The sequence below is a fragment of the Phyllobates terribilis genome, unplaced genomic scaffold (assembly GCF_046119375.1).
Source record: "Phyllobates terribilis strain yellow unplaced genomic scaffold, ASM4611937v1 Scaffold_2__4_contigs__length_985480577, whole genome shotgun sequence".
Taxonomy (NCBI): Eukaryota; Metazoa; Chordata; class Amphibia; order Anura; family Dendrobatidae; genus Phyllobates; species Phyllobates terribilis.
Genome location: NW_027362762.1, coordinates 797,818,843 through 797,833,248, shown reverse-complemented (window position 1 = coordinate 797,833,248; position 14,406 = coordinate 797,818,843). Strand labels below are relative to the sequence as shown.

The 14,406-nt window shown below is 46.4% G+C and overlaps 1 protein-coding gene across 1 annotated transcript in view; it reads left to right on the top strand.

The window, feature by feature from the left end:
* Window positions 1-7,780: 7,780 nt before the first annotated feature.
* RPS6KA3 (ribosomal protein S6 kinase A3) overlaps window positions 7,781-14,406 on the top strand; it is a 112,286-nt gene continuing 105,660 nt past the window's right edge. The window contains exon 1 of the mRNA XM_073667495.1: window positions 7,781-8,144. Coding sequence (XP_073523596.1) covers window positions 7,791-8,144 — 354 coding nt within the window. The 5' untranslated portion in view covers window positions 7,781-7,790. The remainder of the gene's footprint in view (window positions 8,145-14,406) is intronic.

Below are 14,406 nucleotides of genomic sequence, written 5' to 3'. Positions count from 1 at the left end.
CTGCGCACAGGTCACCCCCCCATATACTGTGCACAGGTTCCCTCCCCCCCCATATACTGTGCACAGGTTCCCTCTCCCCCATATACTGTGCACAGGTTACCCCCCCAACATATACTGTGCACAGGTCACCCCCCCCATATACTATGCACAGGTTCCCTCCCCCCATATACTGTGCACAGGTCACCCCCCTCAAAATATACTGTGCACAGGTCCCCCCCCTCCCCCATATACTGTGCACAGGTCCCCCCCCCCATATACTGTGCACAGGTTCCCTCCCCCCCTCCCCCATATACTGTGCACAGGTTCCCTCCCCCCCTCCCCCATATACTGTGCACAGGTCCCCCCCCCCCATATACTGTGCACAGGTTCCCTCCCCCCCTCCCCCATATACTGTGCACAGGTTCCCTCCCCAGGTATTTCACATAGACATGACAGAAAAAAAGAAAAAGATTATTCTCACCTGTCCTCCTTTCCCTCGGCGTCCTTTCTGCACATGTGGCCCGCAGGCACCATAGACCCCGTAACGATTGCGGCTCTCTCCAGCAGCCGTGGACATCAGCGCTGTAGTGCAGTGTATTGCCGCGCAGAGGTCGGCTCTCTGCACAGCAATACCAGTGTCAGCCGCCGGCCTATCAGAGGCCAGCAGCTGACCTCTGCGCATGGCAGTGACGTCATACGCCGCTGCGCTGGGACGCAGATGTCAGCTGCTGGCCTCTGATAGGCTGGCGGCTGACACTGGTATTGCTGTGCAGAGAGCCGGTCTCTGCGCAGCAATACACTGCACTACGGCACTGATGGCGGAGGCTGCTGGAGAGAGCCGTGATCGTTATGGGGTCTATGTGCCTGCGGGCCGCATGAAGCAGCCGGAGGGGCCACATGCGGCCCGCGGGCCGCGTGTTTGAGACCCCTGGTCTAGAGGAAAAGTAGCTAGGAGAAATAGGGCTTGAAGCCCCCATTCTTGTAACTAGTAGTGATTTCTATGGTGTTTACCTCTGTGATGAGATATTAATTACCTATGCTGTGGATAGGTGATGAATGTCATATGTTCTTTAAGTCTTTGTCTATGGAAAGTGAATAGTTGTGTGCCAAAAAAACTGAGCTCATGTGACATGCAGAGGTAGTGCTGTTGCTTTAAAAGCATTCAGCAACTATTAGAAGTAACACAACCACATGAGACAGGAAGTGTTGTGCTCCAGAAGCATTCCGCAACTAGAAGGGTAAAGGCTGTGTGCCCACGTAGCGTTTTTCAAGCGTATATGCTGCGGAATTTCCGCAGCGTAAACGCTTGAAAAACGCATGTAGATCCGCACCCCATGGTCCCCAATGGCATTCCGCAATGTCAATGCCCATGCTGCGGATTTTTCCGCAGCGTATATGCTGCAGTCAAAAATCCGCAGCATGTTCATTAATTTTGCGGAAGCGCTGCGGAATCAATGTGCGGATGGTACCCAAGTCTGGAGGAGAGGAGACTCTCCTCCAGACCTGGGTACCAAAGAACCTGTAAAAAAAAGAATAAAATAAAGTTTATACTTATCTTCTGATGTTTTCCCTCCGTCGCGCTGTTGTCTGAAGGACCTGCCACGTCATTGAGTCATGTGACCCACCACATGACTCAATGACGTCACCGCAGGTCCTGCACACAACAGCGTGAGCCGCTCAAGACTCCGGACGGGGCAGAGAATGCATCAGAAGGTGAGTATAAAGTTTATTTTTTTATTTTTTACCATTCTGAACAAGTTGTCAAGCACTTTTCCAAGTGATGCTTGGAGAAGTGCTTGATAACCCGCATGCGGAAATGCATGCAAAGACGCCTCACAAACGCTTCTACCTGGCGGGAAAACCGCATGTAATATCCGCATGCGATTTTCCCGCCAGGGAGAAGCGTAAAAAATATGCTTCAGGTCCGCAACGTGGGCACATAGCCTAACACAGTCACAGGAGAAGGAGAGTGTTTTAGCAGAGCCCCAGGGGGTTTGTGGGGAAGTTGTTTACTGTCTGGCTGGAGCCGAAGAGAATGGTGGTGTGTGTGCTCTATATCTCACAGAAGCGCCCATGCAAGTGAAAAGGATTCAAGTCAGGAGTGAAGCTAAGCACAGGTCAGGTAGAGTTCCTGAACTAACAGTGCAGAGTATTGTCAGGCAGAAAGATAAGGACTGGAAGAAATTGTGTCACAGGGATTATCTCCCTCAGCAAACCCTCCAACTCCTCCATCTCACTGTGCTGTAAAGAATGCTGTGTTCATTAATGTGCCTTTGCATTAGAACTGTGCTGTCCTGTACTACTGGGAAGACCGTGAACTGCTGTGCTGCAAAGGAAACTGTACTGTTTGTTACTGGAGCCTGTTGATCACAAGACTTAACTTGCACTGGCTGTGCAGATTTTATTAAATGCTACTGTTCTACTGTTTATGAGGACTCTTGTCAAGTGTGTCTGGTCAGCAAGTAAAACAACTTACGTGTCTGTGCCTGAGGGTCAATACCCCTGTGTGCCTGAGAGAAGCTGCAGCACATCGTCTATGGTCGCCCTGAGTAATGGTTCCCCCAGGATTCCAAAGAATTCATGTAACCTGTCTCGCCCCTATCTGAACCTAGCAAGGTGCGAGTAACACTCTGATCAATTGTGCCAGGATAGCAGGACACACACTTATCAGGTAACTTGTGCCAGGATAAGAGGACACATACTTCTCAGTTGACTTGTGTCAGGATAGGAGGACGAACACTTTTAAGGTGACTTGTGCCAGGATAAGAGGATGCACACTTATCAGGTGACTTGTGCCAGGATAAGAGGATGCACACTTATCAGGTGAATTGTGCCAGGATAATAGGACGCTCGCTTATCTGGTGACTTGTGCCATGATAAGAGGATGCACACTTATCAGGTGACTTGTGCCAGGATAAGAGGACGCACACTTATCAGGTGACTTGTGCCAGGATAAGAGGATGCACACTTATCAGGTGAATTGTGCCAGGATAATAGGACGCTCGCTTATCTGGTGACTTGTGCCATGATAAGAGGATGCACACTTATCAGGTGACTTGTGCCAGGATAAGAGGACGCACACTTATTAGTTGACTTGTGTCAGGATAGGAGGATGCACACTTATCAGGTGACTTGTGCCAGGATAAGAGGATGCACACTTATCAGGTATCAGGTGACTTATGCCAGGATAAGAGGGCACATACTTATTAGGTGAATTGTGCCAGGATAAGAGGACGCACACTTATAAGGTAACTTGTGCCAAGATAAGAGGACGCACACTTATTAGTTGACTTGTGTCAGGATAGGAGGATGCACACTTATCAGGTGACTTGTGGCAGGATAAGAGAACGCACACTTATCAGGTGACTTGTGCCAGGATAAGAGGATGCACACTTATCAGTTGACATACCAGGATAAGAGGACGCACAATTATCAGGTGACTTGTGCCAGGATAACAGAACACACTTATAAGGTGACTTGTGCCAGGATAAGAGGGCACACACTTATTAGGTGAATTGTGCCAGGATAAGAGGACGCACACTTATCAGGTGATTTTTGCCAAGATAAGAGGACACACACTTATTAGGTGAATTGTGCCAGGATAAGAGGACGCACACTTATCAGGTGACTTGAGCCAAGATAAGAGGACGCATATTTATCCACCGACTTGTTCCAGGATAAGAGGACGCACACTTATAAGGTGACTTGTGTCAGGATAAGAGGATGGACACTTATCAGGTGACTTGTGTCAGGATAAGAGGACACACAATTATCCACCGACTTGTTCCAGGATAAGAGGATGCACACTTATCAGGAGACTTGTGCCAAGATAAGAGGATGCATACTTATCAGGTGAATTATGCCAGGATAAGAGGATGTATACTTATCAGGTGACTTGTGCCAGGATAAGAGGATGCACACTTATCTGGTGACTTGTGCCAAGATAAGAGGATGCACACTTATCAGGTGACTTGTTCCAGGATAAGAGGACACACACTTATCAGGAGACTTGTGCCAGGATAAGAGGATGCACACTTATCAGGTGACTTGTTCCAGGATAAGAGGATGCACACTTATCAGGAGACTTGTGCCAAGATAAGAGGATGCATACTTATCAGGTGACTTGTGCCAGGATAAGAGGATGCACTCTTATCTGGTGACTTGTGCCAAGATAAGAGGACGCACACTTATCAGGTGACTTGTTCCAGGATAAGAGGACACACACTTATCAGGAGACTTGTGCCAGGATAAGAGGACACACTTATCAGGAGACTTGTGCCAGGATAAGAGGATGCACACTTTTCACGTGAATTGTGCCAGGATAAGAGGATGCACACTTATCAGGTGACTTGTGCCAAGATAAGAGGACGCATATTTATCCACCGACTTGTTCCAGGATAAGAGGACGCACACTTATCTGGTGACTTGTGCCATGATAAGAGGATGCACACTTATCTGGTGACTTGTGCCAGGATAAGAGGATGCACACTTATCAGGTGACTTGTGCCAGGATAAGAGGACGCACACTTATCAGGTGAATTGTGCAAGGATAATGGGACGCACGCTTATCTGGTGACTTGTGCCATGGTAAGAGGATGCACACTTATCAGGTATCAGGTGACTTATGCCAGGATAAGAGGGCACATACTTATTAGGTGAATTGTGCCAGGATAAGAGGACGCACACTTATAAGGTAACTTGTGCCAAGATAAGAGGACGCACACTTATTAGTTGACTTGTGTCAGGATAGGAGGATGCACACTTATCAGGTGACTTGTGCCAGGATAAGAGGACGCACACTTATCAGGTGACTTGTGCCAGGATAAGAGGATGCACACTTATCAGTTGACATACCAGGATAAGAGGACGCACAATTATCAGGTGACTTGTGCCAGGATAACAGAACACACTTATAAGGTGACTTGTGCCAGGATAAGAGGGCACACACTTAAGTGAATTGTGCCAGGATAAGAGGACGCACACTTATCAGGTGATTTTTGCCAAGATAAGAGGACACACACTTATTAGGTGAATTGTGCCAGGATAAGAGGACGCACACTTATCAGGTGACTTGAGCCAAGATAAGAGGACGCATATTTATCCACCGACTTGTTCCAGGATAAGAGGACGCACACTTATAAGGTGACTTGTGTCAGGATAAGAGGATGGACAATTATCCACCGACTTGTTCCAGGATAAGAGGATGCACACTTATCAGGAGACTTGTGCCAAGATAAGAGGATGCATACTTATCAGGTGAATTATGCCAGGATAAGAGGATGTATACTTATCAGGTGACTTGTGCCAGGATAAGAGGATGCACACTTATCTGGTGACTTGTGCCAAGATAAGAGGATGCACACTTATCAGGTGACTTGTTCCAGGATAAGAGGACACACACTTATCAGGAGACTTGTGCCAGGATAAGAGGATGCACACTTATCAGGTGACTTGTTCCAGGATAAGAGGATGCACACTTATCAGGAGACTTGTGCCAAGATAAGAGGATGCATACTTATCAGGTGAATTATGCCAGGATAAGAGGATGCATACTTATCAGCTGACTTGTGCCAGGATAAGAGGATGCACTCTTATCTGGTGACTTGTGCCAAGATAAGAGGACGCACACTTATCAGGTGACTTCTTCCAGGATAAGAGGACACGCACTTATCAGGAGACTTGTGCCAGGATAAGAGGATGCACACTTATCAGGTGACTTCTGTCAGGATAAGAGGATGCATACTTATCAGGTGACTTGTGCCAGGATAAGAGGATGCACACTTATCTGGTGACTTGTGCCAAGATAAGAGGACACACACTTATCAGGTGACTTGTTCCAGGATAAGAGGACACACACTTATCAGGTGACTTGTGCCAGGATAAGAGGATGCACACTTATCAGGTGACTTCTGTCAGGATAAGAGGATGCATACTTATCAGGTGACTTGTGCCAGGATAAGAGGATGCACACTTATCTGGTGACTTGTGCCAAGATAAGAGGACACACACTTATCAGGTGACTTGTTCCAGGATAAGAGGACACACACTTATCAGGTGACTTGTGCCAGGATAAGAGGATGCACACTTATCTGGTGACTTGTGCCAAGATAAGAGGACGCACACTTATCAGGTGACTTGTTTCAGGATAAGAGGACACACTTATCAGGAGACTTGTGCCAGGATAAGAGGATGCACACTTTTCACGTGAATTGTGCCAGGATAAGAGGACGCACACTTATCAAGTAACTTGTGTCAGGATAAGAGGATGCACACTTATCAGGAGACTTGTTCCAGGATAAGAGGATGCACACTTATCAGGTGACTTGTGTCAGGATAAGAGGACACACACTTATCCACCGACTTGTTCCAGGATAAGAGGACGCACACTTATCAGGTGACTTGTGCCAGGGTAAGAGGATGCATACTTATCAGGTGACTTGTGTCAGGATAAGAGGATGGATACTTATCAGGTGACTTGTGTCAGGATAAGAGGACGCACACTTATCAGGAGACTTGAGCCAGGATAAGAGGATGCACACTTATCAGGAGATTTGTGCTAGGATAAGAGGACACACACTTATCAGGTGACTTGTGTCAGGATAAGAGGAAGCACACTTATCAGGTGACTTGTTCCAGGATACGTGGACGCACACTTATTAGGAGACTTGTGCCAGGATAAGAGGACACACACTTATCAGTTGACTTGTGCCAGGATAAGAGAACACACACTTATCAGGTCATTTGTGCGAGGATAGGAGTACACATGATTGCGCCAAAGTTATCAACTTGCAACATTTTTTGATACAAAAAGCTGTCATAAACATATAAAAACCACTAGGTGGAGTATTACGCACTAGTGTTATGCGATTTGTTTATAATGGATAATGTTAGGGACCCATGCAGACACTGGAAATCTTAATGGAAACCTCTAAATTGTGGCATCTCTGCAGAAATAGAAAAAAAATAATAACAGAAATGTCACTATAAATTCATTGCTAAACACCTAGCATTAGACCGTCTTGTTACACTGCAGTCTGGAGGTAGGGCAGGGGCCTGGGAGCATGTGCAGTAGGAGGCGCCGCTGCTGTGACCCGGAGAGAGCAGTGCGTGGTGCAGGTTACGCCTGCTCCCCGCCGCACATGCCCACATGCCCCGGACCTAGGACCGTCCTGTCACCGTGCCAAGACAGCGCCAATTTAATTCTATAGTGATGAACATCCTAAAGAAAACTAATGTGATTTACTAACTATGGGAATTTAGGGAGTGAATTAAAACACTTTTTTTTTGTTATTCCTTGAGTACGGCTTTAACCGCTGAATGCTGGTGTGAACAGGGCCGACATCAGTGTTTAATGTTCATTTTTTTTCAGATTCATTAGTGGAAGAGAAAAGAAATCACCAGCAGCGCAGGCACATCGGGGTCAGGTCTCTGTGAGGCAGGCACAGTCATGCAACTGAAGAATTAAATATTTCCTTTAGCCCCAAATCCTCTACGAATACGTACCTCATAAATCCACCATAACATTAGGCTAGTATGGACAGACTTACAAGTGTAGTATACACCTTTAACCCCATTTTGAACTTTATCATAGCATATATAAAATGGCGTATTTTAATCTCAGAAATAACAGCAATTGATAAAAAAAAGTCTACAACAAAAATCGCAGCCGAATTTAATTGCTTCTGAAACTTAAGCGCGCACTGCCACAACCAACATGGCCGCCCACACGTCCACTGCCGGCCATCCCACACATGGCCACGCCCCATTCTTGTGCTCTCTGTCACCTGTTGTCCCTAGTCCGAAGGCGGGGAATGCAACGCCCACCCGATGACGTCACCATGACGTCGGGAACTCTAGCTGAGAACGGCAGGTACTGCTGGGGACGCCATGTTGTGAGAGGAAGTGAAAATCAGTATGTGAGTGAGTGTGACGGGAGAGGAGCTGCGCTGGAGCGGTACGCCTTCGCCCGCTACCGGACAACCGACAACGGAGCCACCAGTAAAGCGGGCGGCCAGCTGAGAGAGCCGGCTCCTTTTGTCCCTTCTCTGAGAGCTGTACGAGAAATCCCAGGGCACACTGCTGCTCGCCCTGCGCCGGGGAAGATGCCACTGGCGCAGCTGGCAGACCCGTGGCAGAAGCTGCCGGTGCAGAAAGTGGAGAGCGAGGTGAGCGGGGAAGAGGGAGGCGGCGCGGGCATGTTGTGTCTTGTCAGCTGCGGCAGGAAGTGAGCGGGGAAAGAAAGTGACGGATCCGGAGAAGTTTGTAGCGTCCGGGCGGCGCGGCGGACACTATATATGGTGATGACTGTGCCCGACATGTGGCATAAATGTGAATGGCTAGTGAACTACACAGGACTGTGCCCAGCTAGTGACTGCATAGGGCTGTGCCTGCAGGAGGGCAAAGGTGACAGCAGGTGACTGGATGACACTTGTCAGGAAACTGGTGACAGTTAAGGAGGAGTTCACACCTTGTGTCCCTCAATTGCATGTGTAAGTGACTGATCAGTGGGACAATCCAAGAAGAGAAGATGTTAAAGAAATGAGACTGACGGTGTTCATTCTCCTGGTAACCACTGCCCCCCCCCCCCCTTTCTTCCCTGGGGTCACCACCGCTTCTTATCACAGGGATCATATATAAAAACTTAATTGATCATCCCTGTGATTGATCAGCCTGGGTCACAGCGCAGTAGAGATCACTACAGTATATGTCAGCCACCTCCTATTTATAGTATTACATTCATTCATGCATATGATTGAGAACCTGGAGCAGGAGGCACATGACGAATACCCGTGGGCTGACATGATAAGGTGGTGCAGCCTACAGAAATGGCAGCAGGATGTAGGTGGCTAGTAGCCCTGGAGGTGGATGTCCATTGTGTACTGTCTTAGAGTCAGTAAGTTCTCTCGGCTGCTTTCCGTATGTGCCGTGTGTGATGTATATACTGTGTATATATGCTAAGCAGGTGCCATCAGGCTCTTAGTGGAAAGTCTGCTTTTACAGGTGCAGAAACAACCATTAACGAGCATTGATCAACAGTCTTGGAAGGTGATCAGTAATAGCGTCATTTCTTTATTTTCCACTCAGTGATTGAGAAAGGGCTCCGCACAAATGATCACCATCTCCCCATACATTGTACACTATTGTCAGGAGCGCGTCCTCTCTTTCCTGACAACGATCATTTTCATGCCCGCAGAGAACATGCAATCAATGTGTGAACGACCATTCAGCAGATCATTACCCTGGGTTAAAGGCTCTTTGGTCAAGACAATAGTGTTTCCCCTTTACAAATGCATATGGGATTGATATAGAGGTTTAAGGCAAATCTACGTCTATAAGGGTTAACTAAGGCTACCTTTTCACTCAATAGACATAATACTACTTCTTTATCACAGACTCTGGGGAATTCTGTGTGATAATTAATCCTCCTGTATAATAGTGACCATATTATGTGTGGTCTTTTAGAGCAGGTGACAAAATCGTAGGTGCGCCCTTCATGTCAGAATAGTCTGTGGGATTTTTAGGCTTTTTGGCACAGGTGTTGCCTGTGAGCCGTTCTCCTTTGTTAGGTGGACTGATCTGGCTGTGACCCCAGTTTTGATGTCCTTTTCAACCTCTAAACCTAGCTGAGTAATTGGGCATTAGAAGGCTATGGAGAAGAGCCAGAAAGCAAATTCCCTGCTGCTGTCATCTCACTCTGTGCTCATCTGTAACTTGACGACCATTAATGGCATTCATCTCCCCTAAAACAAGTCAGTCTGGCAGGGAGAGGCAGTGGATTATTTATGAGGTTGGAGACCTCTAGGCTCATACATTTCTCTTCTAGTGTTTCGGGAGGAAGAGGCACAAGTCACTGCAGTGAGGTATTTGCCCCCTTTGTTCTCCTTTTCTCCACCAGACAGGAGGTTTGAATCCATCTTCTCTGCAAGTGTCAAAAAATGTAGCCACATGCGGCTTCCGGAATTAGGATTTTCTCCTCTATGGCCGCAGGGTGCGGCTGCAGGGGAGTCTAGTAGTGACATCGTAACGTTACTCAGATTCTCCTCTGATCTTGCAACATCATCTGTGGGTGGTAATGAGTGTGCGGGAAAGATGAAGAGTATCCAGGATGTTTGGTGGTGCCTGCCGGTGTAATGCAAGCATGGGCTGTGTGCACAGTGAGATCTGCTCCCCAGAGATCATCCTGAATTTCTGCTAATTGCTATGTAATCTCAGAGTGACACATGTGATACCGTGCCATTAGCAGCTTGTCAGACATCTCCGTAGGATTCTGTCAAGAAAATGAAATCGGAAAAAAATAATTAAAAAGAATTCTATATTTTGACAAAAGGGTTATCAATCATTTTAAATTCTTTGCATAAAGGCAATAAAGTAGATACGTCCTGTATATTTTATATCTGCCAGTGCCATTGAGATCATTACCACCATAAAATATGCATCAAAATGCATTCGAAGACTTTTGATTTTGTGGTCTTAGCAATTTATGTCGTAAGAACTAGTGATGAGCACAAGTGCTCGTTACTGGAGTTTGCCGAGGGTGCTCTGGTATGCCCCGAGTATCGCGGGTGCTCGAGTGACGTGTTCGGATCCCCACGGCCGCGTGTTTCCCTCCCGGCTATCAGACAGCCACAAAACATGTGGGGATTACCCGTGTATGTCAGGCATTCCTGCATGTTTTGTAGCTGTCTAACATCCGGGAAACATGCGGCCGCGGGGATCCGAGCACCTGCGATACTCTGTACATACCCTAGCAGGTAAACTCGAGTAACGAGCACTTGTGCTCATCACTACTAAGAACGCTGGTCTGAAGGGGGGAAAACCGAGAGGAGCATAGAAGGTAGAGTTTGATGGATAGGGATCCCATCACTTAGAAAGGATAAGCTCCTTTCACTTTACTAGGGATTAGCCCATATTGGGGCAGATGGGCCAGCAATAGTGATTAAAAATGTCAATTAGCTGCAATGCTTACGGCACCTGAAAAATTTGTGCATTTGCCTTTCAGAACAGCATGTCAGGGGTGAGGCTTTGTTAGTCTGCGCCATAAGGACACGTTCAGTTGACTCTATTATTAGGGGGACAGACAGGGCAATCTGTCACAAAGACCGGGATCGCCGAACGGTGTGCTGCCTCCCTGGCGCTCGAGTCCGGCACATCGTGGATCGGGTTGACAGGTTACTGGGTGGGGCTGGCGAAGACCCAGCGGTCATGGTCCACATTGGCACCAATGAAAAAGTGAGTGGTAGATGGAGGGTCCTTAAAAATGATTTCAGGGATCTAGGTAGGAAGCTTAGGGCAAGGACCTCCAAGGTAGTTTTCTCAGAAATACTACCAATCCCGCGAGCCACACAGGAGCGCCAACGGGAGGTGAATAAGTGGCTAAAGAGTTGGTGCAAGGCAGAAGGGTTTGGGTTCATGGAGAACTGGGCCGACTTCGCGGTCGGCTACAGGCTCTACCGTAGGGACGGGCTGCACCTCAATGGGGAGGGTGCAGCGGTGCTGGGGAAGAAGATGGCTAATAAGTTGGAGGAGTTTTTAAACTAGAGACGGGGGGGGGGGAAACCAAGGAAATAGGTGGGATGTGAGGCAAGCAAGGGGGAAGGGGAGAAGTGAATATAATGAGGGTGGAAAGGGGGGTGGGGATAGTACAGTTAGATCGTTAGAGAAGAATAGGATGCTAAATAACCCCAAAGTTTTATCTTGCATGCTGACCAACGCAAGAAGCCTGACCAATAAGGCGGATGAGCTGCGGGCGCTTATATCGGAGGAGAGGTATGACATCGTAGGTATAACAGAGACTTGGCTAGACGATAGCTACGACTGGGCGGTAAATTTAACAGATTATAGTTTATTTAGAAGGGACCGGAAACAGGGGAAGGGCGGAGGAGTCTGCTTATATGTAAAGTCACGTCTAAAGCCCAGACTAAGGGAAGATATAGGAGAGGGAGAAGAGGGGGTCGAGTCCATGTGGGTAGAGATAGAGGGGGCAAAAAATAATAATAAAATATTACTGGGGGTCTGCTATAAGCCACCCAATATAACAGAGGAGAATGAGAAACTGCTATTAGGACAAATAGACAAAGTAGCAAAACATAATGAGGTGATTGTAATGGGGGACTTCAACTACCCGGATATTGACTGGGAAACAGAAACCTGTAGATCGCAGAAAGGAAAAAGGTTCTTGACAAATATCAAGGATAATTATCTCTCCCAACTAGTGCAGGAACCAACGAGAGGGAAGGCCGTGTTGGACTTAATATTGACTAATAGGCCTGATAGAATAACTGAGGTACAGATAGGGGGGCACCTAGGTAATAGCGATCATAATATTATCAATTTCAAAATGCCCTTCAGTAGGGTTATCAATAAGGGAACAACTAAAACATTAATCTTTAGGAGGGCGAAGTTTGATCAGCTGAAAGAAAACCTTCAACTTATAGACTGGGACAAAGTTCTTAATCAAAGGAATACGAATAGTAAATGGGAAACCTTCAAAAGAATTCTGAATACTCAGTGCGAGAGGTATATACCGTATGGGAATAAAAGGGCCAGAAACAAGAGGAAACCAATATGGTTGAATAAGAACGTAAAAGGGGCGTTAAATAGCAAAAAAGAGGCATTCAAGAGATTAAAACAGGAAAACAGCAAGGAGGCACTAATGTGTCACAAGGAAAAAACGAGAACCTGCAAAAAACAAATAAAAATAGCAAAGGAGGAAACAGAGAGACGTATTGCTAGGGAAAGTAGATCAAATCCCAAACTGTTCTTTACGTATATAAATAGTAAAAGGATTAAATCGAATAATATTGGACCGATAAAAAGTGATGAAGGCAAAATCATAGAGAAAGATGAGGATAAAGCTAATCTATTAAATAAATTTTTTTCGTCAACTTTCACAAAGGAAAAAGAACGAACAGGCGAAATGAGAAGTGACAAGCTTAATCCTCCACTAAGTATGACAAATCTAACCCAAGCTGGGGTACAGAAACGCCTCAGTAACATTAAAATAAACAAATCACCAGGACCTGATGGCATACACCCACGGGTACTAAGGGAACTAAGTAATGTGATAGACAGACCGTTATATCTTATATTTAAGGACTCTGTTGAGACTGGGTCTGTACCACTTGATTGGCGACAGGCGAATGTAGTGCTAATATTCAAAAAGGGAGCAAAAAGTAACACCGGAAACTATCGGCCGGTGAGTCTGACGTCCGTTGTGGGCAAAATTTTTGAAGGCTTTATTAATGAGGCAATCATGGAGCATCTTGATGCTAATAATCTATTAACCCCGAACCAACATGGATTCATGAGGAATCGCTCCTGCCAAACAAACCTGATTGACTTCTACGAGGAGGTTAGCTCTCGAGTAGATCAGGGGGAACCAGTGGATGTCGTGTATCTCGACTTCTCAAAAGCGTTCGATAGCGTGCCACATAATAGGTTGGTATACAAAATGAGAATGATGGGGCTGGGGGAAAATGTCTGCAAGTGGGTAGCTAACTGGCTAAAGGATAGAAGGCAGAGGGTGGTTATAAATGGAATATACTCAGATTGGGTAAGCGTCACTAGTGGGGTACCACAGGGGTCTGTACTAGGCCCAATGTTATTTAATATCTTTATTAACGACATAGTCAATGGGATAAATAGTAAAATATCAATATTTGCAGATGACACAAAGTTATGTAAAACAATTAATACAAAAGAGGACAGTGCAGACCTACAGAGGGATTTGGATAAGCTGGGTAGGTGGAGCATTAAATGGCAAATGAGGTTTAACGAGGAGAAATGTAAGGTCATACATATGGGAAGGAAAAATGGAAGTCACCAGTACTCACTGAATGGGAAATCATTGGGGAATTCAGAGATGGAGAAGGACTTGGGCATCTTGATTGATAGCAAACTAAATTGGAGTGCCCAAAGTCAGGCCGCTGCTGTAAGGGCAAACAGGGTAATGGGATGTATCAGAAGAGGTATAGCTGCAAAGGATGAGAACATTGTTCTTCCACTGTACAAAGCACTGGTCAGACCACACTTGGAATACTGTGCTCAGTTATGGGCCCCAATATATAGAAAGGATATAAATGAGCTTGAAAAGGTACAAAGGAGGGCAACAAAATTAATAAGGGGAATGGAGGGACTGCAATACCCAGAGAGGTTGGCAAAACTAGGACTATTCAGCCTGGAAAAGAGAACTTTGAGGGGGGACATAATAAATGTGTACAAATATGTTAGGGGACAGTATAGAGACCTTGCCCGGGATTTGTTCAAAAGGAGGGATATTACGGTAACAAGAGGGCATTCACTAAGACTGGAAGAGAAAAGGTTTCAGCACCAGCATAGGAAGGGGTTCTTTACGGTAAGAGCAGTGAGAATATGGAATTCACTGAGTGAGGAGACGGTAATGTCGGATTCACTAAACCAGTTCAAGCG